The sequence below is a fragment of the Schistocerca gregaria genome, chromosome 10, assembly GCF_023897955.1.
Source record: "Schistocerca gregaria isolate iqSchGreg1 chromosome 10, iqSchGreg1.2, whole genome shotgun sequence".
NCBI classification, from domain to species: Eukaryota; Metazoa; Arthropoda; class Insecta; order Orthoptera; family Acrididae; genus Schistocerca; species Schistocerca gregaria.
The window spans coordinates 151516170-151543164 of record NC_064929.1 but is presented as its reverse complement, the minus strand read 5'-3'; the positions used below and the strand labels follow the sequence as shown (position 1 = coordinate 151543164).

General features: G+C 45.5%; 1 protein-coding gene across 1 annotated transcript in view; it reads left to right on the top strand.

The window, feature by feature from the left end:
• LOC126293175 (probable cytochrome P450 304a1) overlaps positions 1 to 26995 on the top strand; it is a 98257-nt gene that overhangs the window by 37227 nt on the left and 34035 nt on the right. Inside the window, exons 3-5 of the mRNA XM_049986273.1 lie at positions 9428 to 9591; positions 11258 to 11542; positions 13830 to 13947. Coding sequence (XP_049842230.1) covers positions 9428 to 9591; positions 11258 to 11542; positions 13830 to 13947 — 567 coding nt within the window. The remainder of the gene's footprint in view (positions 1 to 9427; positions 9592 to 11257; positions 11543 to 13829; positions 13948 to 26995) is intronic.

The following is a 26995-nucleotide window of genomic DNA, read 5'->3' as shown; positions in this document are numbered from 1 at the left end:
TTGTCTTGTTGGAAGATAACTTTCTTCCTTGCTAAACCTGGCCTTTTTTCGCGTATCTTTTGTTGCAATTTCTCTAGGAGGTTAGTATAGTACTCTCCAGTAATTGTTTGCTCAGTTGGGAGATAATCTACAAACAGAATCCCCCTCGCATCCCAGAACACTGATGTCATGACCTTTGCCGCCGAAGGAATTGTCTTTCCTTTGTTTGGTGGCAGAGAATCAGAATGTTTCCACTGCTTTGACTGTTGTTTTGTCTCTGGGATGTAGTAGTGAACCCAAGTCTCATCTGTGGTGACAAACCGGCGCAAAAAATCTTGTTCGTTTCTCCTAAGACGAGCCAAACATTGTTCCGATATGTCCATTCTCAAGCGTTTTTAATCCAGAATCAAGAGTACCGACACCCATGTTGCAGATAATTTTTTAATTTCCAATTTTTCAGTTAAAATGTGATATACCCCTTCAGATGACATCTGGAAAGCGTGAGGAATTTCACGCACTTTCAATCGGCGATCCTCCATGACCATTTTGTACACTTTTTTAGTGATTCTGGAGTAGTGACACATCTTGTCCGACCACTGCGCTCGTCATCATCTAAGCTCTCCCGACCAAATTTAAATTCATTTGTCCACTTGGCGGCAGTTGAATATGAACGAGCAGAATCCGCCTGTGTATGCTGGAAATCGGCATAAATGTCCTTTGCTTTCTTACCTTTCTTTACGAAGTATTTAATCACTGCTCGAATCTGGACTTTTTCCATCTTCACAAATCACTAGGCGTGAACAAAAACAGAACCATGTCACCTCCACAGCTCTCTTCCAAGAGAACTGGCATGGACGTGTTTACAGGTGAATACCCACACCTCTCGTGGTGATTCCGAGAACTTTTCAAAACACCCTCGTATGTTCCAAATCCTATTGCAAATCGACATTAATGATGGGTGTGTGTAATTCAGCGGATTACTCCTATTTTATTTCTTGAGTATTGGTATCACCTGTGCAACTTACCAGTCTTTTTCTATGGATCTTTCGTCGTGCGGGAGGTTGTACATGATTGCTAAGTATGTGGCTACTGTATTAGCATACTCTGAAAGGAACCTAAGTGGTATGCAATGTCGAATAAAGGCAAACCTTCATTATATGCTTTAATCTGCTTCGGTACACCATGGGTATCAACTTCTAAGTTACTTAGTTGGTAGTTGTTCTTGATTGCAATTCTGAAATATTTACGTTGTCTACTTTTTCGAAGTAATTACAAAAAAAAAATTTAGTAACCCTTCTTTAGTGGTGTTGGCATCAGTAGTATTGCTCAGTGAAGGTGATGCTTGTGTTTTGCCACTGGTGGAGTTTACATACGACCAGAGATTTGACTCAAGAGTTCCGAGCAGACATGGCACAGGATGTCATACGCAACGGAGGGAAATATAAGTATCTTGGGTATACTCAAGTCAGCTTTATGGGACCGTTACTTTTAACAATATGCAAGTTGTGTCTGAAAAGTTCGGTGACTGGTCTCCAAAAATAAAGGAAACGGGAGTTACAACAAAATACGTTTACTGGCCTTCAAAGCAATTACCATCAGCTACAACACGCATCTGTCATCAGTTGTAAAACTATTAAAAACGCAGATAATACTCAGTTACAAAACAAGGCTGCTACTTGTTTGCTATTGGCAACTTAACATGTACTTGGTTACATCGGGGTTTTTCAACGAAGTGGTTACCTACATCTTTAAATATGAAATTCTGCTTATGGTGCATTAACATTTCTCAAGCTATTTCGTAACAATCACTGTAATTGCGAAGCAGCTAAATGAACTTTGCAATCTTGGAAATCGCTCGAAGCACCGTGGTCATGCGTTGTTGGATATCGGCATCATAACGGGAGATGAGACCAGGTGCTACCAATACGATCCAAACATCAAGCGACAACCAACGGCATGGTATTCATCATCATCATCTTCTCCGGCTGTCTCAGGTAGACGTTCATGATACATCACGCCCTTGCGGTCGAAAAAGATAATCAACCTCGTCTTAATCTTGGGGTTAGCTAATACTGACTAGTTTGAAGGCCAGTAAAGGTATTTTGTTTGTAACTCTTGTTTCCTTTATTTTCTGTGATCACTCAAAGAACTTTTCAGACGCACGTACTCTGAAGCGCCAAAGAAACGGGTGTAGGTATGCGTATTCAAATACGGAGATATGTAAACAGGCAGAATACGGCGCTGCAGTCGGCAACGCCTATATAGCACGCACTTGTTAGATCGGCTGCTGCTGCTACAATGGCAGGTAATCAAGATTTAAGTGAGTCAGAACGTGGTGTTATAGTCGGCGCACGAGCGATGCCACACAGCATCTCCGAGGTAGCGATGAAATGGCGTTTTTCCGTTGCCACCATTTCACGAGTGTACCGTGAATATCGGGAATCTGGTAAAACAATCCTGCAAGAACGGAACTAACGGCGACTGAAGAGAATCGTTCAATGTGCAGCAGTGCAAACCTTCCGCAAATTGCCGCAGACTTGAAAGCTGGGAAATCAACAAGTGTCAGCGTGTGAACCATTCGACGAAACATCATTGATATGAGCTTTCGGAGCTGAAGGCCCACTCGCGTATCCTTGATGGCCGCACGACACAAAGCTTTACGTCTCGCCTGGGCCCGTCAACAACGACATTGGACTGTTGATGACTAAAAATGTGTTGCCTGGTCGGACGAGTCTCTTTTCAAATTATATCGAGCGGATAGACGTGTACGGATATGGAGACAACCTTATGAATTCAAGGACCCTGATTATCAGCAAGAAACTGTTCGAGCTAGTGGAGGCTCTGTAATGGCATGTGCAGTTGTAGTGATATGGGACCCCTGATACGTCTAGATACGGCTCTGACAGGTGACACGTACGTAAGCGTCGTGTCTGATCACCTGCATCCATTCCTGTCCATTGTGCATTCCGACGAATTTGGGCAATTCCAGCAGGACAATGCGACAACTCACAGGTCGAGAATTGCTACAGAGTGAGATTAAACACTTCCGCAGGCCACTAAACTTCCCAGACATTGAGCATATGTGGGATGCCTTGCAACTTGCTGTTCAGAAGAGACCTCCACACCGTCGTATTCTCACTGATTTATGGACAGCCCTGCAGTATTCATGGTGTCAGTTCCCTCCAGCACTAATTCAGACATTAGTCGAGTCCATGCCACGTCGTGTTGTGGCACTTTTGCATGCTCCCCTACATGATACACAACCGGCCATTAAAATTGGTACACCAAGAAGAAATGGAGAGATAAACGGGTAGTCATTGGATAAATATATTATACTAGAACTGTCATGTGATTACATTTTCACGCAATTTGGCTGCATAGATCCTGCGAAATCAGTACCCAGAACAACCACCTCTGGCCGTAATAACGGCCATGATACGCCTGGGCATTGACTCAAACAGAGCTTGGATGGCGTGTACAGGTACAGTTTCCCATGTAACTTCAACACGATACCACAGTTCATCAAGAGTAGTGACTGGCGTATTGCGACGAGCCAGTTGCTCGGCCACCATTGACCAGACGTTTTCAGTTCGTGAGAGACCTGGGGAATGTGCTGGCAAGGGCAGCAGTCGAACATTTATTGTATCCAAAAACGCCCGTACAGGGCCTGCAACATGCGGCCTTGCATTATCCTGCTGAAATGTAGGGTTTCGCAGGGATCGAATGAAGGGTAGAGCCACGGATCGTAACACATCTGAAATGTAACGTCCACTGTTGAAAGTGCCGTCAGTGCGAACAAGAGGTGACCGAGACGTGTAACCAATGGCACCCCATACCATCACACCGGGTAATACACCAGTGAGGCGGTGACGAATACACGCTTCCTATGTGCGTTTCACCGCAATGTCGCCAAACACGGATGCGACCATCATGATGCTGTCGAGTACACCATGGCACGCGCTCCTGTCTGTGATGCAGCCACAAGGGTAACCGCAGCCATGCTCTCCGAGCTGATAGTCCATGCTGCTGCAAACGTCGTCGAACTGTTCTTGCAGATGGTTGTTGTCTTGCAAACGTCCCCATATGTTGACTCAGGTAGCGAGACGTGGCTGCATGATCCGTTGCAGCCATGCGGATAAGATTCCTATCATATCAACTGCTAGTGATACGAGGTCGTTGGGATCCAGCACGGTGTTCTGTATTACCCTCCTGAACCCACCGATTCCATATTCTGGTAATAGTCATTGGATCTCGACCAACGCGAGCAGCAATGTCGCGATACGATAAACCGGAAACAAAGAGAGCGAGCAAGGAATGCCGCCATTCCTCATCACCAAAACCAAAGAAGTTTCGAACAGAACCATCAGCAGGGAATGTTATGCCGACTCTGTTTTGGGACGTAAAAGGCGTCATTTTGGAGCATTACATGCCTAGAGGGACCACTGTCACCAGTGCATCATACACAGACCTCCTAAAAAATCATCTGCGGCCTGCAATCAAATCAAAGCGACGTGGATTGCTGTTGGCAGGTGCCCTTTTGCAACTTGTCAATGCGAGGCCTCACACTGCCCATACAACAGTTGCAACAATCACAGACCTGCATTTTGAGTGTCTTCCTCATCCACCATACTCACCAGACCTTGCCCCAAGTGATTTCCATATGTTTGGACCACTCAAAGACGCAATGGGAGGAAAGAAATTGCGTTCTGGTACGCCACGCGTGGTTGCGCGGAATATCAAAAGAATTTTTTTCTAAAGGAATTTATGCACTTTGTAAGCACTGGACGACTTGCATTGAGCGTGGGGGAGATTATGTTGAAAAGTGATACAGCTTTGTACCAGTTCTGCGCAATATATACTGCTGTTGTTGTTGTCTTCAGTCCTGAGACTGGTTTGATGCAGCTCTCCATGCTACTCTATCCTGTGCAAGCTTCTTCATCTCCCAGTACCTACTGCAACCTACATCCTTCTGAATCTGCTTAGTGTATTCATCTCTTGGTCTCCCTCTACGATTTTTACCCTCCACACTGCCCTCCAATGCTAAATTTGTGATTCCTTGATGCCTCAAAACATGTCCTACCAACCGATCCCTTCTTCTAGTCAAGTTGTGCCACAAACTTCTCTTCTCCCCAATCCTATTCAATACTTCCTCATTACTTACGTGATCTATCCACCTTATCTTCAGCATTCTTCTGTAGCACCACATTTCGAAAGCTTTTATTCTCTTCTTGTCCAAACTAGTTATCGTCCATGTTTCACTTCCATACATGGCTACACTCCATACAAATACTTTCAGAAACGACTTCCTGATACATAAATCTATATTCGATGTTAACAAATTTCTCTTCTTCAGAAACGCTTTCCTTGCCATTGCCAGTCTACATTTTATATCCTCTCTACTTCGACCATCATCAGTTATTTTACTTCCTAAATAGCAAAACTCCTTTACTACTTGAAGTGTCTCATTTCCTAATCTAATTCCCCCAGCATCACCCGATTTAATTTGACTACATTCCATTATCCTATCCATTACATTACATTACATTATATATAATATTTAAAAAATATTTAAGGTTTTCATTTGACTCATCCTAATAGTACGTGACTTCGATGTTTCTGACAGTAGAGGATTTGAAAGTATCTGCGGTAATGGAGTCTCAAATCTTGACAACTACTTATTCTCTGAATAACACAGAGCAATCTGTGACTGAGTAGTACAAGCTACTGTAATCGAAGGAATTATCCAGCTCTTATCCTCGCTTCTATTCAGTTTTACCGTTATTTGTTTTAGGGGAACATGAGACTAAACCTGCTGTAGGCACGTATTTAAGAAACAGTGAAATTTCCCACTCGCACAGTCTTCTTTACAAATTCATTCCCACCGTTATCTGATGCAACGAATTTGTCTAGGTTTATCACGATGTCCGAATAGCGAGATGTCCTGTACTGAGCACACATAAAACTATTATATCAGTTCTAGCGCAGCTGCTGAGAGGCGATTCTGAACAAAAGTTCACAACATTTATTACTGGCTAAATTGTACACAGTATCGAACTCTCATTTGGAGACCACAGGCGTCTACTCGCTTGACCCCTGTTGCTTAGGCAACCCCTCTGCCTCTGCTGTACCGTGTGGAGCCTCTGCCCCTGTGGATACAGCATCGCGAATGTCGTCGGAAGTAACACTTCCATTTATCTCCTCTAGGATGTAGGCACTCTGGATTTTGAGAGTGAGGTCTCCATGGCGCACACTGCCTATCTTTTCAATCACTGCAGGTTCTTGACGGTATCTGTGACGCAGACAGTCACAGACATGAGTCCAAAGTTTTCTAAAACGGATTGTCTGCACAGTACTTTGACTGGGCACAGTTCGAATGCGTACAAGAACATGCATAAATAAGCGCCTCTTGATATTTCTAGCCCCCGGTTTGCACAGGCAATACTGAGTATCTATAGCACGGCGACTTGTCTCGTGTAGCGGTAATCAATACATCCATACTAATACACTAGTGGTCATTAAAATTGCTACACCCCGAAGATGACGTGCTACAGGCGCCAACTTTAACCGACAGGAAAAAGGTGCTGTGATATGCAAATGATTAGCTTCTCAGATCATTCATACAAGGTTGGCGTCGGTGGTGACACATACACCGTGCTGACGTGACGAAAGTTTCCAATCGATTTCTCATACACAAACAGCAGTTGACCGGCGTTGCCTGGTGAAACGTTGTGTAAGGAGGAGAAATGCGAACCATCACGTTTCCGACTTTGATCAAGGTCGGATTGTAGCCTATCGCCATTGCGGTTTATCGTATCGCGACATTGCTGCTCGCGTTGGTTGAGATCCAATGACTCGCATGGCTGTAACGGATCGTACACCAACGTCTCGATACCTGAATCAACAGATGAGACGTTTGCAAGACAACAACCATCTGCACGAACAGTTCGACGACGTTTGCAGCAGCATGGACTATCAGTTCGGAGACCGTGGCTGCGGTTATCTTTGACGCTGCATCACAGACAGGAGCGCTTGCGATAGTGTACTAACGACGGACCTGGGTGCACGAATGGCAAAACGACATTTTTTCGGATGAATCTACGTTCTGTTTACAGAATCACGATGGTCGCATCCGTGATTGGAGACATAGTCGTGAACGCACATTAGAAGCGTGCATTCGCCATCGCCATACTGGCGTATCACCCGGCGTGATGGTATGGGGTGCCATTGGTTACACGTCTCTGTCATCTCTTGTTCATATTGACGACAAAATGAACAGTGGACGTTACATTTCAGATGTGTTATGACCCGTGGCTCTACCCTTCATTCGATCCCTGCGAAACCCCTACATTTTAGCAGGATAATGGACAACCGCATGTTGCAGGTCCCGTACGGGCCTTTCTGGATACAGAAAATGTTCGACTGCTGCCCTGGCCAGCACATTCTCCAGATCTCTCACCAACTGAAAAGGTCTGGCCAATGGTGGCATAGCAACTTGCTCGTCACAATACGCCAGTCACTACTCTTGATGGACTGTGGTAACGTGTTGAAGCTGCATGGGCAGCTGTACCTGTACACACTATCCAGGCTCTGTTTGACTCAATGCCCAGGCGTATCAAGGCCGTTATTACGGTCGGAAATGGTTGTTCAGGGTACTGATTTCTCAGGATCTATGCACCCAAATTGCGTGAAAATGTAATCACATATCAGTTCTAGTATAATATATTTGTCCATTGAATACCCGTTTTCTTCTGCATTTCTTCTTGGTGTAGCAATTTTAATGGCCAGTAGTGTACAACCGTTCGCTGGACGAAAGATCCGTACCCAAAGACTGGAAAATTGCACAGGTCACACCAATATCCAAGAAAGGTAGCTGGAGTAATCAACTAAATTACAGGCCCACATCGTTAACGTCAATAAGCAGGGTTTAGAAAATATATTGTGTTCGAACGTTATGAATTACCTCTAAGAAAACGGGCTATTGACACACAGTTAACGTGGATTTAGAAAACATCGTTCCTGTAAAACAGAATAAGCTCTTTATTGACATGAAGTGCTGAGTGCTACTGACAAGGGAATCCAGAACTATTCCGTATTTCTAGATTTTCAGAAGGCTTTTTACACTGTACCACACAAGCAGCTTGTAGCGAAATTGTTGTTTACGGAATATCGTCTCAGTTATGTGACTGGAATTTTGATTTCCTGTCAGAAAGGTCACAGATTGTATTAATTCATGGAAAGTCATCGAGTAAAACAGAAGTGATTTCTGGCGTTCCCCAAGGTAGTGCTATAGGCCCTTTGCTGTTCCTCATCTATATAAACTATTTGGGAGACAACCTGAGCAGTTGTCTTCGGTCGTTTGCAGACAACACTATCGTTTATCGACTAATAAGGTCATCAGAATATCAAAACAAACTGCAAAACGATTTAGAAGAAATATTAGAATGGTGCGAAAAGTGGCAGCTGACCCTAACTAACGAAAAGTGTGACGTCATCCATATGAGTGCTAAAAGAAACTCGTTAAACTCCGATTGCACGATAAATAAGTCTAGTCTAAAGGCCGTAAATTCAACTAAAAACCTAGGTATTACAATTACGAACAACGTAAATTCGAAGGAACACACAGAAAATGTTGTGGGGAAAGCTAACCAAGGACTGCGTTTTATTGGCAGGACACAGAAAATGTAACAGAACTACTAAGGAGACTGCCTACTATACGCTTGTCCGTCCTCTTCTAGACTCCTTTGCCTTCTCTGACAGAATTTCAGTGTCATCGACAAGCTTCGGAATTTTAACTTCTTCTCCCTGAACTTTAATCAACTCTGCAAATTTCTCTGTGGTTTCATTTACTGCTTGACCAATGGACATAATGAACAAAGTTGGGGACAGGTTACGACTATGGCTCGGTACCTTCTCAACCAATTCTTTCTTATTACATCCTTCGACCCAGAATGAGATTTTCACTGTGCAGCGGAGTGTGCGCTGATATGAATCTTCCTGGCAGATTAAAACTGTGTGCCGGACCGAGACTCGGGACCTTTGCCTTTCGCGGGGAAGTGCTCTACCAACTGAGCTACCCAAGCACGACTCACCCCCCCTCCCCACACCTTTACTTCCGCCAGTACCTCGTCTCCTACCTTCCAGACTATGGGAACGGGGCACGAACCGTTCTTGGGTAGCTCAGATGGTAGAGAACTTGCCCGCGAAAGGCAAAGGTCCCGAGTTCGAGTCTCGGGTCCAGCACACAGTTTTAATCTGCCAGGAAGTTTCATAGTGAACAAAGTTGGGGACAGGCTACAACTATGGCTCAGTACCTTCTCAACCAATTCTTTCTTATTACATCCTTCGATGACTGTAACCCTGCAGTCTAAAATGTTTCAAGATCTTTTCTTTTTAGTGACAACTAACTTGCTGGACGCCGGTTACGAGCACGTTTGTCGCCTTTCCGCAGGCATCTTCTTCACGGAGGGCCCCCACTGGCTGGAGCAGAAGCGCTTCTCGCTGAGGAACATGCGGGACTTCGGGTTCGGCCGCCGCTCTGAGAAGCTGGAGGCGGAGATCGCGGCGGAGCTGCGAGACCTGGTGGAGCTGATCCGCGGGGGCCGCGAGGACCAGGTGCGTCTGTCTGGAGCCCAGCCTGCCCGCCTGGTTGCCAAGCTACTCAGCAGTGCCCCTCTGTTACGATGCCCAAAGTGTTTTAAGTTGCTTTGAGGTCAGACCCTCCCCGTCGCCAATGAATGTTCCAGCACAATGAGATTTTCACTCTGCAGCGGAGTGTGCTCTGATATGAAACTTCCTGGCAGATTGAAACTGTGTTCCGGACCGAGACTCGAACTCGGGACCTTTGCCTTTCGCGGGCAAAAGCTCTACCAACTGAGTTACCCAAGCACGACTCACGACCCGTCCTCACAGCTTCACTTCTGCCAGTACCTCGTCTCCTACCTTCCGAACTTTACAGAAGCCCACACTGCTGAGCAGTATTCAAGCATTGGGCGAACAAGCGTACTGTAACCTACTTCCTTTGTTGTCGGATTGCATTTCCTTAGGATTCTTCCAATGAATCTCAGTCTGGCATCTGCTTTACCGACGATCAACTTTATATGATCATTCCATTTTAAATCACTCCTAATGCGTACTCCCAGATAATTTATGGAATCAACTGGAAGCCGACGGTTGTAGCCGAGCGGTTCTAGGCGCTACAGTCTGGAACCGCGCGACTGCTACGGTCGCAGGTTCCAATCCTGCCTCGGGCATGGATGTGTGTGATGTCCTTAGGTTAGTTAGGTTTAAGTAGTTCTAAGTTCTAGGGGACTGATGACCTCAGATGTTAAGTCCGAAAGTGCTCAGAGCCATTTGAACCATTTGTACAGCCAACACCTACACGTCCATCCGATCAGCATTGCCAAGATGTTCATTACGGGCCATAACAATCTGTCCTTTGGCAAAGTAGCTTTGCCTTGGGTATCTCCATCTGCGGCCAGAATCCTCTCTAGAATGATTTCCAATTCGTCTTTGCTCTGTTTGTATACATTCCTTAGCGAACCACGCGCCCGCAATGCAACAAGGCAGCTTTCAATCTCATGGCGACCAGTGGTATAGTTTTCGATCATCAGTGTATATTACGTTTATCTATTGTGCTGGTACGTTGGTAACATTATTCCACAAAATTAATAAACATGACTGATACACACAACAGAGAATTTAGTCATCAATAACATATTCCCCTTCACTATTTACAGTGCTCTACCATGTCATTCTGGAAACATCGTCCAGGCTGTGGCTAAGCCATGTCTCCGCAATATCCTTTCTTCCAGGAGTGCAAGGTTTACAGGAGAACTTCTGTGAAGTTTGGAAAGTAGGAGACGAGGTACTGGCGGGAGTAAAGCTGTGAGGACGGGGCGTGAGTCGTGCTTGGGTACTCAGATGATAGATCTCTTGCCCGCGAGAGGCAAAGGTCCCGAGTTCGAGTCTCGGTCCGGCACACAGTTTTAATCTGGCAGAAAATGTCACATCAGCGCACACTCCGCTGCAGAGTGAAAATCTAATTCTGGATTCGGAGGGATCTTGATGAGATTTGAAAGTGGTATAGACACCAAGTTTTAAATGTTCAGAAATGTAAGAGTGTGCATTACGCAAAATGAAAAAAACAGTTTATCCTGTGACTAATGCCAGCAGCCGTGTTGGCTAGTGTTACAAGGCTAGATCTGTCTTTCTTATACGCACTGCTATCGAATCGTGTGTGCGGCTGCGCTACAAGCGGCGCTGTGTGGCGTTTCGGCAGGCGGTGGTGCGGCCGTCTTCAGGCGCGAGCAGCGTACTGCTGCCGGAGGTGCTTACGCCGGTCTTCATCAACGGCCTGCTGCCGGTGTACACCGGGTCGCGGCTGCCGCGCTCGGCCGACGAGACTGCGCGCCAGATGGGCCGCGCCGCGCTCCAGTTCCAGAAGTCCAGCGACACCACGGGCGGCTTCCTCACGCTGCACCCCTGGCTGGCGTGGCTCGCCCCCCGCCTCTCCGGGTACCTGGACCACACCGAGGGCTCCGACAAGATGCGCCGCTTCCTCGAGGTGAGTACGGCTCCTCCCGGGGCCGTTTTAACCCGACTGGCCGCTGTTGAGCGTCCCGCAACAGATTCGCACTTTGCCCGAGGCGGAAATTAACCGTTGGCTGAAATATGCTGACGTAAAACTCTATTTTCCAGAAAAAGAGATGAATAAATACTAAAATGTAGACTTTCACGGCCGGAAATGTCATGTCCATTATAATTATCCGGGCTGTTATGCCGTGGTCGGTTGATGAATTCTGTGTCAATTCCCAACGTTTCGTCCCCGTCTGCGGAGGACATCTTCAGGGGGGGTCTGATGCTACAGTCAGTAGCGAGCCAGTGGGTGTGTTGGACCTTCCATCGAGCTACAGACCCCCTTGAAGATGTCCTCCGCAGACGGGGACGAAACATTGGGAATTGACACAGAATTCATCAACCAACCACGGCATAACAGCCTGGATAAATATAATGGAGATGAAGAAATGTCATCAAATTATAAGGGGCATTCAAATGAAACCCAGTCGCTAGTGTAAAGTAACGGTAACCATTTTATTAACTCAAAAATATACTTATACACAGAACACATACACAAAAATAGTCCCATTGCGACAATAGCCGGTCGATTCCATCCTTCAAGAAGATACACTACTGACCATTAAAATTGCTACACCAAGAAGAAATACAGATGATAAACGGGTATTCATTGGACAAATATATTATACTAGAACTGACATGTGATTACATTTTCACGCAATATGGGTGCATAGATCCTGAGAAATCGGTACCCAGAACAACCACCTCTGGCCGTAATAACGACCTTGATACGCTTGGGCATTGAGTCAAAGCTTGGATGGCGTGTACAGGTACAGCTGCCCATGCAGCTTCAACACGATACCACAGTTCATCAAGAGTTGTGACTGGCGTATTGTGACGAGCCAGTTGCTCGGCGACCATAGACCAGACGTCAATTGGTGAGAGATCTGGAGAATGTGCTGGCCAGGGCAGCAGTCGAACATTTTCTGTATCCAGAAAGGCCCGCACAGGACCTGAAACATTCGGTCGTGCATTACCCTGCTGAAATGTAAGGTTTCGCAGGGATCGAATGAAGGGTAGTGCCACGGATCGTAACACATCTGAAATGTAACGTCCACTGTTCAAAGTGCCGTCAATGCGAACAAGAGGTGACCGAGACGTGTAACAAATGGCACCCCACACCATCACGCTGGGTGATACGCCAGTATGCCGATGGCGAATACGCGCTTCCAATGTGTGTTCACCGTGATGTCGCCAAACACGGATGCGTCCATCATGATGCTGTAAACAGAACCTGGATTCATCCGAAAAAATAACGTTTTTCCATTCATGCACGCAGGTTCGTTGTCGAGTAAACCATCGTAGGCGCTCCTGTATGTGATGCAGCGTCAAGGGTAACCGCAGCGGTGGTCTCCGAGCTGATAGTCCATGCTGCTGCAAACGTCGTCGAACTGTTCGTGCAGATGGTTGTTGTCTTGCAAACGTCCCCATCTGTTGACTCAGGAATCGAGACGTGGCTGCACGATCCGTTACCGCCATGCAGATAAGATGCCTGTCATGTCGATTGCTAGTGATACGAGGCAGAAGGGATCCAGCGCGGAGTTACGTATTACCCTCCTGAAGTCACCGATTCCATATTCTGCTAACAGTCATTGGATCTCGACCAACGCGAGCAGCAATGTCGCTATACGATAAACCGCAATGGCGATAGGCTACAATCCGACCTTTATCAAAGTCGGAAACGTGATGGTACGCATTTCTCCTCCTTACACGATGCATCACAACATCGTTTCACCAAGCAACGCCGGTCAACTGCTGTTTGTGTATGAGAAATCTGTTGGAAACTTTCCTCATGTCAGCACGTTATAGGTGTCGCCACCGGCGTCAACCTTCGGTGAATGCTCTGAAAAGCTAATCATTTGCATATCACAGCATCTTCTCCCTCTCGGTTAAATTTCGCATCTGTAGCACGTCATCTTCGTGGTGTAGCAATTTTATGGCCAGTAGTATATTAATCAGAGATGTATATGAAATCTTCAATGGCTGTTTTGTAGGGTACTGTTCACAGTTGTATTTTATATTTACTATATTGTATGAAGGGATCCGTGCAATGTATATATTGTCTCTGAATGAATAAACTACTACTACTACTGCTACAACTAGTATGTTATCTCATGCATGCGATATTTAATCTTCTGACAGAGCCTGCTTTTATTTTTTTACCCTTCTTCTCACTCTTGCTTATGGCATAATTTGTATGTTTCGATTTTTCGCAGCCATATATTGAGGAGCACAAGAAGACTTACTCGGACGACTACATGCGAGACTTCATCGACTCCTACCTGCGGGAAATTGGGGAGCGAGAGAAAACCGGAGAACCGACAACGTTTACCTGTAAGTTCAAAACACTTCGACACATCGGTGCTTGATGACATGCACGACATATATCTCACTTCTAGTCCTCGAGAAATGTCACAGGAGTATGCAACATAGGGTTGCCAGCTTCTACAATAAATCAGTACTGGACACCATTGATAACTCCAATTTTTTATGCCGATGATCCGTTATTTGGGTACGTTACCACCACCGGTAGAAACGGTTGAAAATGATGTTACATATTAAGGCCTACTGTCTCTTAGAGATGTAAAAAAGTGAAGCATCTCAGTCTATGCGCTCAAAATACACAGCCATACAATCATATTTTGACACTCGCAAACTCCTTCATCAAAACCCACGGGCTCCTTTACGTTGACTTAGTATCATGAAATTTACCAAGTAGCAAGGTTTCACACAATAAACAAACAAAAAAATCCGAAATTGTTTATGTGAAATTATGTTGTTTATTGTTGTGATCTTCAGTCCAGAGACTGGTTTGATGCAGCTCTCCATGCTACTCTATCCTGTGCAAGCTTCTTCATCTCCCAGTACCTACTGAAGCCTACATCCTTCTGAATCTGCTTAGTGTATTCATCTCTTGGTCTCCCTCTACGAGTTTTACCCTCCTCGCTGTCCTCCAATACTAAATTGGTGATCCGTTGATGCCTCAGAACATGTGCTACCAACCGACCCCTTCTTCCAGTCAAGTTGTGCCACACATTTCTCTTCTGCCCAATTCTATTCAATACCTCCTCATTAGTTATGTAATCTACCCATCTAATCTACAGCATTCTTCTGTAGCACCACATTTCGAAAGCTTCTATTCTCCTCTTGTCTAAACTACACTCCTGGAAATTGAAATAAGAACACCGTGAATTCATTGTCCCAGGAAGGGGAAACTTTATTGACACATTCCTGGGGTCAGATACATCACATGATCACACTGACAGAACCACAGGCACATAGACACAGGCAACAGAGGATGCACAATGTCGGCACGTGTATATCCACCTTTCGCAGCAATGCAGGCTGCTATTCTCCCATGGAGACGATCGTAGAGATGCTGGATGTAGTCCTGTGGAACGGCTTGCCATGCCATTTCCACCTGGCGCCTCAGCTGGACCAGCGTTCGTGCTGGATATGCAGACCGCGTGAGACGACGCTTCATCCAGTCCCAAACATTCTCAATGGGGGACAGATCCGGAGATCTTGCTGGCCAGGGTAGTTGACTTTCACCTTCTAGAGCACGTTGGGTGGCACGGGATACATGCGGACGTGCATTGTCCTGTTGGAACAGCAAGTTCCCTTGCCGGTCTAGGAATGGTAGAACGATGGGTTCGATGACGGTTTGGATGTACCGTGCACTATTCAGTGTCCCCTCGACGATCACCAGAGGTGTACGGCCAGTGTAGAAGATCGCTCCCCACACCATGATGCCGGGTGTTGGCCCTGTGTGCCTCGGTCGTATGCAGTCCTGATTGTGGCGCTCACCTGCACGGCGCCAAACACGCATACGACCATCATTGGCACCAAGGCAGAAGCGACTCTCATCGCTGAAGACGACACGTCTCCATTCGTCCCTCCATTCACGCCTGTCGCGACACCACTGGAGGCGGGCTGCACGATGTTGGGGCGTGAGCGGAAGACGGCCTAATGGTGTGCGGGACCGTAGCCCAGCTTCATGGAAACGGTTGCGAATGGTCCTCGCCGATACCCCAGGAGCAACAGTGTCCCTAATTTGCTGGGAAGTGGCGGTGCGGTCCCCTACGGTACTGCGTAGGATCCTACGATCTTGGCGTGCATCCGTGCGTCGCTGCGGTCCGGTCCCAGGTCGACGGGCACGTGCACCTTCCGCCGACCACTGGCGACAACATCGATGTACTGTGGAGACCTCACGCCCCACGTGTTGAGCAATTCGGCGGTACGTCCACCCAGCCTCCCGCATGCCCACTATACGCCCTCGCTCAGGGTCCGTCAACTGCACATACGGTTCACGTCCACGCTGTCGCGGCATGCTACCAGTGTTAAAGACTGCGATGGAGCTCCGTATGCCACGGCAAACTGGCTGACACTGACGGCGGCGGTGCACAAATGCTGCGCAGCTAGCGCCATTCGACGGCCAACACCGCGGTTCCTGGTGTGTCCGCTGTGGCGTGCGTGTGATCATTGCTTATACAGCCCTGTCGCAGTGTCCGGAGCAAGTATGGTGGGTCTGACACACCGGTGTCAATGTGTTCTTTTTTCCATTTCCAGGAGTGTATATATCCATTCCGTCTCTGACAGAATTACAATGTCATCGGGGAACCTCTAAGATTTTATTTCTTCTCCATGAATTTTAATACCTACTCCGAATTTTTCTTTTGTTTCCTTCACTGCTTGCTCAATATACAGACTGAATAACATCGGGGACATGCTACAACCCAGTCTCACTCCCTTCCCAACCACTGCTTCCCTTTCATGTCCCTCGACTCTTATAACTGCGCCTCTCGCTCCCTGGATTTACCCCTTCAACCTTCAGAATATGAAAGAGAGTATTCCAGGCAACACCCTTTAAAAGTTTTCTCTAAGTCTACAAATACTAGAAACGTAGGTTTGTTCTTTCATTAATCTGTTTTCTAAGGTAAGTCGTAGGGTCAGTATTGCCTCACGTGTTCCAGTATATCTACAGAATCCAAACTGATCTTCCCTGAGATCGGCTTCTACCAGTATTTCCATTCATCTGTAAAGATTTAGTGTTAGTATTTAGCAACTGTGGCTTATTAAACTGATAGTTCTGTAATTTTCACACGAAAAAAATAGTCATCTCTTATCAGTCTATCTGCCTGTCCGCCCATCTGTTAAGATGGTGGTGGTGGTTAGTGTTTAACGTCCCGTCGACAACGAGGTCATTAGAGACGGAGCGCAAGCTCGTTGTTAGGGAAGGATTGAGAAGGAAATCGGCCGTGCTCTTTCAAAGGAACCATCCCGGCATTTGCCTGAAACGACTTAGGGAAATCACGGAAAACCTAAATCAGGATGGCTGGAGACGGGATTGAACCGTCGTCCTCCCGAATGCGAGTCCAGTGTGCTAACCACTGCGCCACCTCGCTCGGTCATCTGTTAAGAGCTCTCCTTATTAGGAAGAGGTAGACGTATCAAGCTCAACTTAACGACGTAAGAAAGTGAGCCTTCTAAGACAATATTATCAAAATATATGGCCATGTATGTCATATTTTGATACTCCTAAACTCACTCATTAAAACTTGTAGGATACTTCCGCTTGACGTAGAATTATTAAATTCGACAAGAGGAAGGTTTCAAAGTAAAAGTACAGGAAAAAATCAAAAAATTGTGAATTTGTAATTATAAAACACAAAAAAGTATCTCATTGTTATTTGTCACTTAAAACTTAAAATCGAAACATTCTCGAACGTTTTGGAAACCTGGGACTGATATCTTGCCGTACCAATGCCGACAACACGCAAAAATCATCAATATCATCGACTCCTGGCATGGATAGACTGTGTGTATATATGATTTAAGTTCGTACGGAACACAGACCCTCGGTGCGCGAGGCTTGCTCCCACCAGACCACCTTTTTATTATTGAGGAAAGGACATGCAGTATGTAGTAACCAGAAAATGCATGTTAATCAATTTACTGTGAAATACTCTATTAATAGTTTTGGATGTGAACTGTACAGAGCGTGTTCAAACACTTACAAACATTCCAAATGTTAAACATAGAACACTAACATACGAGGGTGGTTCAAGTTGCTCTGAGCACTATGGGACATAACATCTGAGGCCATCGGTCACCGAGAACTTAGAACTACTTAAACCTAACTAACCTAATGACATCACACACATCCATGCCCGAGGACACCGTAGCGGCCGCACGGTTCCAGACTGAAGCGCCTAGAACCGCACTACCACAGCGGCCGGCTACAAGGGTGAGACAAATGAAAACCTTAAATAATTTTATTAAATATTATTTATTGTGCAGAAGTGGTACAAAGCTGTATCACTTTTCAACATAATCTCCCCCACGCTCAATGCAAGTCCTCCAGCGTTTACAAAGTGCATAAATTCCTTTAGAAAAAAATTCCTTTGGTAGTCCGCACAACCACCGCGTGGCGTACCTCTTCATCAGAACGGAACTTCTTTCCTCCAATTGCGTCTTTGAGTGGTCCAAACATATGGAAATCACTTGAGGCAAGGTCTGGTAAGTATGGTGGATGAGGGAGACACTCAAAATGCAGGTCTGTGATTATGGCAAATGTTGTACGGGCAGTGTGGGGCCTTGTATTGTCATGTTGCAAAAGGACACCTGCTGACAGCAATCCACATTGCTTTGATTTGATTGCAGGCCGCAGATGACTTTTTAGGAGACCTGTGTATGATGCACTGGTGACAGTGTCACTCTAGGCATCTAATGCTCCAAAATGACGCCTTTTTTGTCCCAAAAGAGAGTCAGCATAACATTCCCTGCTGATGGTACTGTTCGAAACTTCTTTGGTTTTGGTGGTGAGGAATGGCGCCATTCCTTGCTCGCTCTCTTCGTTTCCGCTTCGTGGTGGAAGTGAACCCAGGTTTCGTCCCCAGTAACGATTCTTGCAAGGAAGCCATCACCTCCTCGTTCAAAGCGCCGAAGAAGTTCTTCACAAGCGTCAGCCGGTCGTTCTCTCATTTCAGGAGGCAGCTGCCGTGGCACCCACCTTAGACACTTTGTGAAACTGGAGCACATCATGCACAATGTGGTGTGCTGACTCGTGACTAATCTGTAAACATGCTGCAGTGTCATTCAGTGTCACTCGGCGGTTTTTCTTCACTATGGCTTCAACTGCTGCAATGTTCTGTGGAGTCACAATTCGTTGCGCCTGACCTGGACGAGGAGCATCTTCCACTGAAGTCACACCGTTTGCGAACTTCCTACTCCATTCGTAGACTTGCTGCTGTGACGAACATGCATCACCGTAGTGAACCTTCATTCGTCGATGAATTTCAATAGGTTTCACAACTTCACTACGCAAAAACCGAATAATAGAACGCTGCTGTTCTTCCCTGGTGCAAGTCGCAAGTGGGGCGGCCATCTTTATACTGATACTGCGACGGTATGTGTGCATCTGCACTATGCTGCCACCTACAGGCCATTCTGCACGCTGTTTGTAGCACGCTTACCTACTTATAGGATAACGGGGCGAAATTTCGATTTGTTATTACAAATTTAAGGTTTTCATTTGACTTTCCCTCATATGTTTCCATCCAGATACTAATCTCTGACGAAATCGTACTTTTTCTTTAGTGAACTCTTTGTGTCATTCTTAACAATAAATAAATAAATATATGTAGTGACAGCTGTAATTACAGCTACAACTTACGAATTTCGCCTCGACTGAATTGTTATTGACATCTGTTAGCCATGGATATTCCTTTTTCAATTTTTCTATATAAACACGTACCATTTAACTCAAAATGGTTCAAATGGCTCTGAGCACTATGGGACTTAACATCTGAGGTCATCAGTCCCGTAGAACTTAGAACTACTTAAAAATAACTACCCTAAGGACATCACACACATCCATGCCCGAGGCAGGATTCGAACCTGCGACCGTAGCAGTCGCGTGGTTCCGGACTGAAGCGCCTAGAACCGCTCGATCGCCACAGCCGTCCCATTTAACTCACTTCTAAGGCGTATTAGGTAATATTGCTAATTAAATCTCAAACGCTTCTCTAATAATATTATTCCAATAGCTCGACATGCATCCAGAATATAGCAAAACAGAAACCTTGGCGCGCACCTCCAGATATAAAGATAGTGTTTATAAGAAAGATTTGAGCAAGCAACCTTATAAATAAAAGCAGAGGTTTCCGCTTTAATTCTGGTTGAAATCCACCTTTCTCCTTTGTCAAACACCAAAGAGACAGACTTAATGCTATTTGCCCACCTATAGGACTAACAATATTTATAGATAACTTCTGATGTTGGTCATCTTTGGTTGCATGATGGCGCTAGCTGTTCACATGTGTGTGTTTCTTTCTCCGTATTATGGTTCTCGGTAGACGTAGCTCCACCTACTGGGGTTTCAATTTCCTTACAATGTGCTGCCTTGAAAACGACATGGTGATCACCTGTCGAAAATTCGGCAATGTCAAAGATGACATCCGCAAGATGTTTGAACATTAATACGCTGGGAGGAACTCAAGTTTCATGCATGGAAAATTTTTACAGCTGACAAAATACCAAAGACTTGAAAACAATGCCGTCTGAAGCCAGTGGTCTCTCGGTCGCGTTCTCGCTTCCCGAGCACGGGGTCCCGGGTTCGATTCCCGGCGGGGTCAGGGATTTTCCCCTGCCTCAAGGTGGCTGGATGTTAGTGCTGTGCTCTTCATTTCATCATCCTTCATGAAAGTGGCGAGGGGCGAGTTTGGACTGTGCAAAGGTTGGGCATTTGTACGGGCGCTGATAACCGCGCAGTAGAGCACCCCACAAACCACACATCATCATCCTCAGTGCCAATCAGCACGGATTTCGAAAACATCGATTATGTGAAACCCAACTCGCACTTTCCTCACATCGGACATTGAAGCTTTGAACAAAGGCAACCAGGTACATGCAGTATTTCTCGATTTAGAAAACCATTTAAATCAATACCGCACCTACGCTTATTGTCAAAAGAACGATGATATGGAGTATCAAGTGAAAATAGCGGCTGGTCTGAGAACTTTTTGGTAGGGAGGACACAGCATGTTATCTTGGATGGAGAGTCATCGTTACGTTGTATATTAATAACTTTGCAGACAATATTTAGTGAAATCGCGCTTTTATTCGTAACGAAGTACTATCTCTGAGAAGCTGCATAAATATTCAGTTAGATGTTGATAAGATTCCAACATACTGCGGAGATTGGCAACTTCGTCTAAATTTTCAGAAATGTAAAATTTTGCACTTCACAAAATGAAAAAACGTAATATCCTATGGCTATAATATCAGTGCGTCACTGTTGGAATGGCCGACTCATACAAATATCTGGGTGTAACACTTTGTAGGAATATGAAATATGATGATCTCATATGTTCAGTCTGGGTAAAGCACGTGGTAGACTTCGGTCTATTCATAGAATACTGAGAAATTGTAGTAAGTGTACAAAAGGGACTGCTTACAAAGTATTCGTGCGACCGTTTCTAGACTATTGCTCAGGTTTGTGGGACCTGTACCAGATAGGACTGTCAGGGGATATTGAACGTATACAGAGATGGGCAGCACCAATGGTCACAGGTTTGTTTAATCCCTGGGGGAGCGTCACAGAGATACTGAACGAACCGAACTGGCAGACTCTTGAAGGTAGACGTAAACTATCCCGGGAAAGTCTATCAACGAAGTTTCAAGAACCGGCTTTAAGTGATTGCTCCAGCAATATACTGCAACCCCCTACGTATCTCCCTCATAGAGATCGTGAGGATAATATCAGAATAATTGCTGCATGCACAGAGTCAATCACACAATCATTCTTCCTGTACTCCAGAAGAAGAAACCCTAATCACTAGACAATGGGACGTACCCTCTGCCATGTGATTTTGCAGAGTATAGATGTCCACAGCTCGTGGTCTCGAGTAGCATTCACGCTTCCCGAGCACGGGGTCCCATGTTCGATTTCCGGCGGGGTCAGGGATTTTCACCTGCCTTGAGATGACTGGGTGTTGTACTGTCGTCTTCATCATCATTCATCCCCATTACGGTCGGAGGAAGGCGATGGCAAACCACCTCCGCTAGGACCTTGCCTAGTACAGCGATGCGGGTCTCCCTCATCGCCCCTATGCTCTGTCAAGGAGTATGGGACTTCATCATCATCAGATGTAGATATATGTCCTATTACCCTGTTCCTATTTGTCCATATATTCCTTCCCTCGCGGATTCTGCGGAGCACCTTCTCATTCCTTATCAGTCTTCCTAAGTTTCAACGTTCTTCTATAGCACCACCTCCCAAGTGCTCCGATTCTCTTCCATTCCGCTTTTCCCGTCGTTCATGTTTGGCTACCATACAATGCTGTGCTCCAAGCGAACATTCTATGAAATTCGTTCTACAAATTAAGACCTATGTTTGATAGTATTTTGGCCAGGAATGCCCTGTTCGACAGTGCTTGTCTGCTTTTTATATTCTCCTTGCCCATCATGGGTTATTTTGTTGACAAAGAAGCAGAATTCCTTAACTTCATCTGCTTCATAATCACCAGTTATATGTTAAGTTTCTCTCTGTTCTCATTTCTGCTGGTTCTCATTACTTTCATCTTCTTTTATTTTTCTAATTCATATTCTGTACTAAGACTGTTCATTCCAGCCAATGGGTAATTCTTCTTTACTTTCCAAGAGGGTAACAATGTCTTCAGAGAATGTTAACATTGATATCCTTTCACCTTGAATTTTAATCCCACTCTTGAACCATTCCTGTTTAATCAGTGGATTTCATTCTTTGTCTTCCAGTGTCATTGTTGGCTCTTGACTCTTGTACATATTGTATACTGCCTGTCTTTGCCTATAGCTTGCCCCTATTTTCTCAGGATTTCGCACATCTTGTACCATTCACACATACACTCCTGGAAATTGAAATAAGAACACCGTGAATTCATTGTCCCAGGAAGGGGAAACTTTATTGACACATTCCTGGGGTCAGATACATCACATGACCACACTGACAGAACCACAGGCACATAGACACAGGCAACAGAGCATGCACAATGTCGGCACTAGAACAGTGTATATCCACCTTTCGCAGCAATGCAGGCTGCTATTCTCCCATGGAGACGATTGTAGAGATGCTGGATGTAGTCCTGTGGAACGGCTTGCCATGCCATTTCCACCTGGCGCCTCAGTTGGACCAGCGTTCTTGCTGGACGTGCAGACCGTGTGAGACGACGCTTCGTACAGTCCCAAACATGCTCAACGGGGGACAGATCCGGAGATCTTGCTGGCCAGGGTAGTTGACTTTCACCTTCTAGAGCACGTTGGGTGGCACGGGATACATGCGGACGTGCATTGTCCTGTTGGAACAGCAAGTTCCCTTGCCAGTCTAGGAATGGTAGAACGATGGGTTCGATGACGGTTTGGATGTACCGTGCACTATTCAGTGTCCCCTCGACGATCACCAGAGGTGTACGGCCAGTGTAGGAGATCGCTCCCCACACCATGATGCCGGGTGTTGGCCCTGTGTGCCTCGGTCGTATGCAGTCGCGACACCACTGGAGGCGGGCTGCACGATGTTGGGGCGTGAGCGGAAGACGGCCTAACGGTGTGCGGGAGCGTAGCCCAGCTTCATGGAGACGGTTGCGAATGGTCCTCGCCGATACCCCAGGAGCAACAGTGTCCCTAATTTGCTGGGAAGTGGCGGTGCGGTCTCCTACGGCACTGCGTAGGATCCTACGGTCTTGGCGTGCATCCGTGCGTCGCTGCGGTCCGGTCCCAGGTCGACGGGCACGTGCACCTTCCGCCGACCACTGGCGACAACATCGATGTACTGTGGAGACCTCACGCCCCACGTGTTGAGCAATTCGGCGGTACGTCCACCCGGCCTCCCACATGCCCACTATATGCCCTCGCTCAAAGTCCGTCAACTGCACAGACGGTTCATGTCCACGCTGTCGCGGCATGCTACCAGTGTTAAAGACTGCGATGGAGCTCCGTATGCCACGGCAAACTGGCTGACACTGACGACGGTGGTGCACAAATGCTGCGCAGCTAGCGCCATTCGATGGCCAACACCGCGGTTCCTGGTGTGTCCGCTGTGCCGTGCGTGTGATCATTGCTTGTACAGCCCTCTCGCAGTGTCCGGAGCAAGTATGGTGGGTCTGACACACCGGTGTCAATGTGTTCTTTTTTCCATTTCCAGGAGCGTACTACACTGAAGCTCCAAAGAAACTAGAATAAGTATGGGTATTCATATACAGAAATATGTAAACAGGCAGAATACGGAACTGCGGTCGGCAACGCCTAAAATAAGACAAGCGACTCGGACAGTTGTTAGATCGGCTACAGCTGCTACAATCGCACGGTATTAAGTGTTGAACGTGGCGTTATAGACGGCGCACGAGTGATGTGACACGGCATCTACGAGGTAGCGATGAAGTGGGGATTTTCTCGTACGACCATTTCACGCGTGTACCGTGAATATCAGGAATCCGATAAAACATCAGTTCTCCGACATCGCTGCGGCCAGAAAAAGATCATTCAAGAACGGGACCAACGACGATTGATGAGAATCGTTCCGCAGATTTCTGCAGATTTCAATGCCAGGCAATCAACAAGCGTCAACGTGCGAACCATTCAACGAAATATCATCCATATGGGATTTCGGAGCCGAAAGCCCACTCGTGCACCCTTGATGACTGCACGGCACAAAGCTTTAAGCCCCGCCTGCGCCCGTCGGCACCGACATTGGACTGTTGATGACTGGAAACATGTTGCCTGGTCGGACAAGTCTCGTTTCATATTGTATCGAGCAGATGGAAATTTAGGTATGGAGACAACCTCATGAATTCATGGATTCTGCATATCAGCAGGGGACTATTCAAGCTGGTGAAGGCTCTGTAATGGTGTTGGGTGTGTGCAGTTGGAGTGATATGGGACCCCTGATACGTCTAGATACGACTCTGACAGGTGACACGTACGTAAGCATCCTGTCATGGTTATTGGGCGTTCCGACAGACTTGGGCAATTCCAGCACAACAATGCAACACCCCATATATCCAGAATTGCTACAGAGTGGCTCCAGGGACACTCTTCTGAGTTTAAACACTTGTGCTGGCCACCAAACTCCCCAGACATTATTGAGCATATCTGGGATGCCTTGCAACTTGCTGTTCGGAAGAGATCTCCACCCCCTCATACTCTTACGGATTCATGGACAGCCCTGCAGGATTCGTGGTGTCAGTTCCCTCCAGCACTACTTCAGACATTAGTCGAGTCCATATTACGTCATACTGTGGCACTTCTGTGCGCTCTCGGGGGCCATACACAATATTAGGCAGGTGTACCAGTTTCTTTGGCTCTTCACTGCGTGATGATTAAAGTACAATGTATTATAAAGATTACTTAAGTGATTCTAATTATAAAATTGTGATTCATTTTTGTTTTTTAATAACACTAATAAGCTACAGTGTACCTTAACTGTGGTTTGTCCACAGAATTCCATTATCTGTGGTTTTCAAGTCCACAGTTATCAGAGATAACGGAGACTCTACTGTATTTAGAAATAAGAAGCCTAGCATTTATTTCGTCTTTCGTTTTCTAATCAGAAGGAAATGTAAATAACATCGAAAATTACAGAACGTACATGTATTACATTCATAAGAATGTCCAACAATGCAAAGACTTCTAATTTTCGTCTTTTGAGGCGGATGTCATAGTTTCTGTTGAAGGCTTATAGCGACATGTGTCATTAACTGACATTTAATTATAACGGTTAATGATAACAGCCAAACAGTTGTAGGATAAAGATTTATTAAAATCCTGGACCACGTTTTCGGTGTATCTAAATATACCTTCACCAGAAGTAAAATACACTAAAATCACATCCCGCAGTGGAGATACATAGAACAAATGTGCCAAAGGCGTCGTCAGTGGTTAAAACACCATCTCCATTTATACAACATAATTATGGACAGAGGGTCAATGCAAACACATCATTACTTCGCCTGTGAACTGTTCATTAAGAATAAAACCATCTTTTTGAGACAGATGCTGCCCATAATTATTTTGTATAAATGGGGATGATGTTTTAACTACTGACAACGCCTTGGCACAATTGTTTTACGTATCTCCACTGCAGGATGTGATTTTCGTGTATTTTACTTCTGATGAAGGTATATTTAGATATACCGAAACCGTGGTCAAGGATTTTAATAAAGCTTTATCCTGCAACTGTTTGGCTGTTATTTACCGTGAAGAATTTCAACAGTTGCTATTTCAGCCATGTTTAAAATCTTGAAATTTAATTATAAGAATGTGCTGTTACTTGAAATGCCAGCTGCAAATTATAATACGAAACAGCTAAATAGACCAAAATATATATGGCGTCCGCTGCGTCGAGTCAAAGATAGTGTGGTAGCTTCGACCATAGATACTAGTAGACTAGCCTTGCTGTGCAGAAGCTATAGGGCTGGTGTGGCTCGAACATAAACCACTGTTGGCAAAACGTGGCGAGATTTCAAATCAGCGGTCTGCCATCCTACGTTTGTATCGTCTTTACCCACATTTCTCAACTGACTGCCAAACTCTTCCAACAAAAATTACTTTTTTATTTGCGAAAAATTATGTCAGAACTACATTTGACCTGGATTTGTTCACAGTACCATTTATAAAATCTAACAAATACATCTAACGCCCCTCTGGTGGGCAGCGGGACGAAATTACTATAAACTATCAATCAAGGTAAAATGTCGTTAAAATTGTTTTAAACAGTAAGAGTGGGCTCGTGTCAAAACTTTAAATATTGGATTCGCCTCGTTTTGAACTGTAGTTACTTATAAAAGAAAAGAGGACATGGGAATTATGTCAACTATAGTTGCCACAATTGTCGACTTTAGGAGCAGGTCCATTTTAGAGTGTCAATTTTAGGTACACTTCAAAAGGTCAGTTCCTACTATTTTTACAAAAGGTTGAACTATCAGGTAAAAAATTATATTTTAGATGAAAGGTGAGACTTTGAAGTTTCAGAAATTAATTTTGGAGCCTACATTTAATTAATAGTATTGTTGTTGTTGTTGTGGTCTTCAGTCTTGAGACTGGTTTGATGCAGCTCTCCATGTTACTCTATCCTGTGCAAGCCTCTTCATCTCCGAGTAACTACTGCAACCTACATCCTTCTGAATCTGCTTAGTCTATTCATCTCTTGATCTCCCTCTACGATTTTTACCCTCCACGCTGCCCTCCAGTACTAAATTGGTAATTCCTTGATGCCTCAGAACATGTCCTACCAACCGATCCCTTCTTCTGGTCAAGTTGTGCCACAAACTCCTCTTCTCCCCAATTCTATTCAATACCTTCTCATAAGTTGTGTGATCTACCCATCTAATCTTCAGCATTCTTCTGTTAT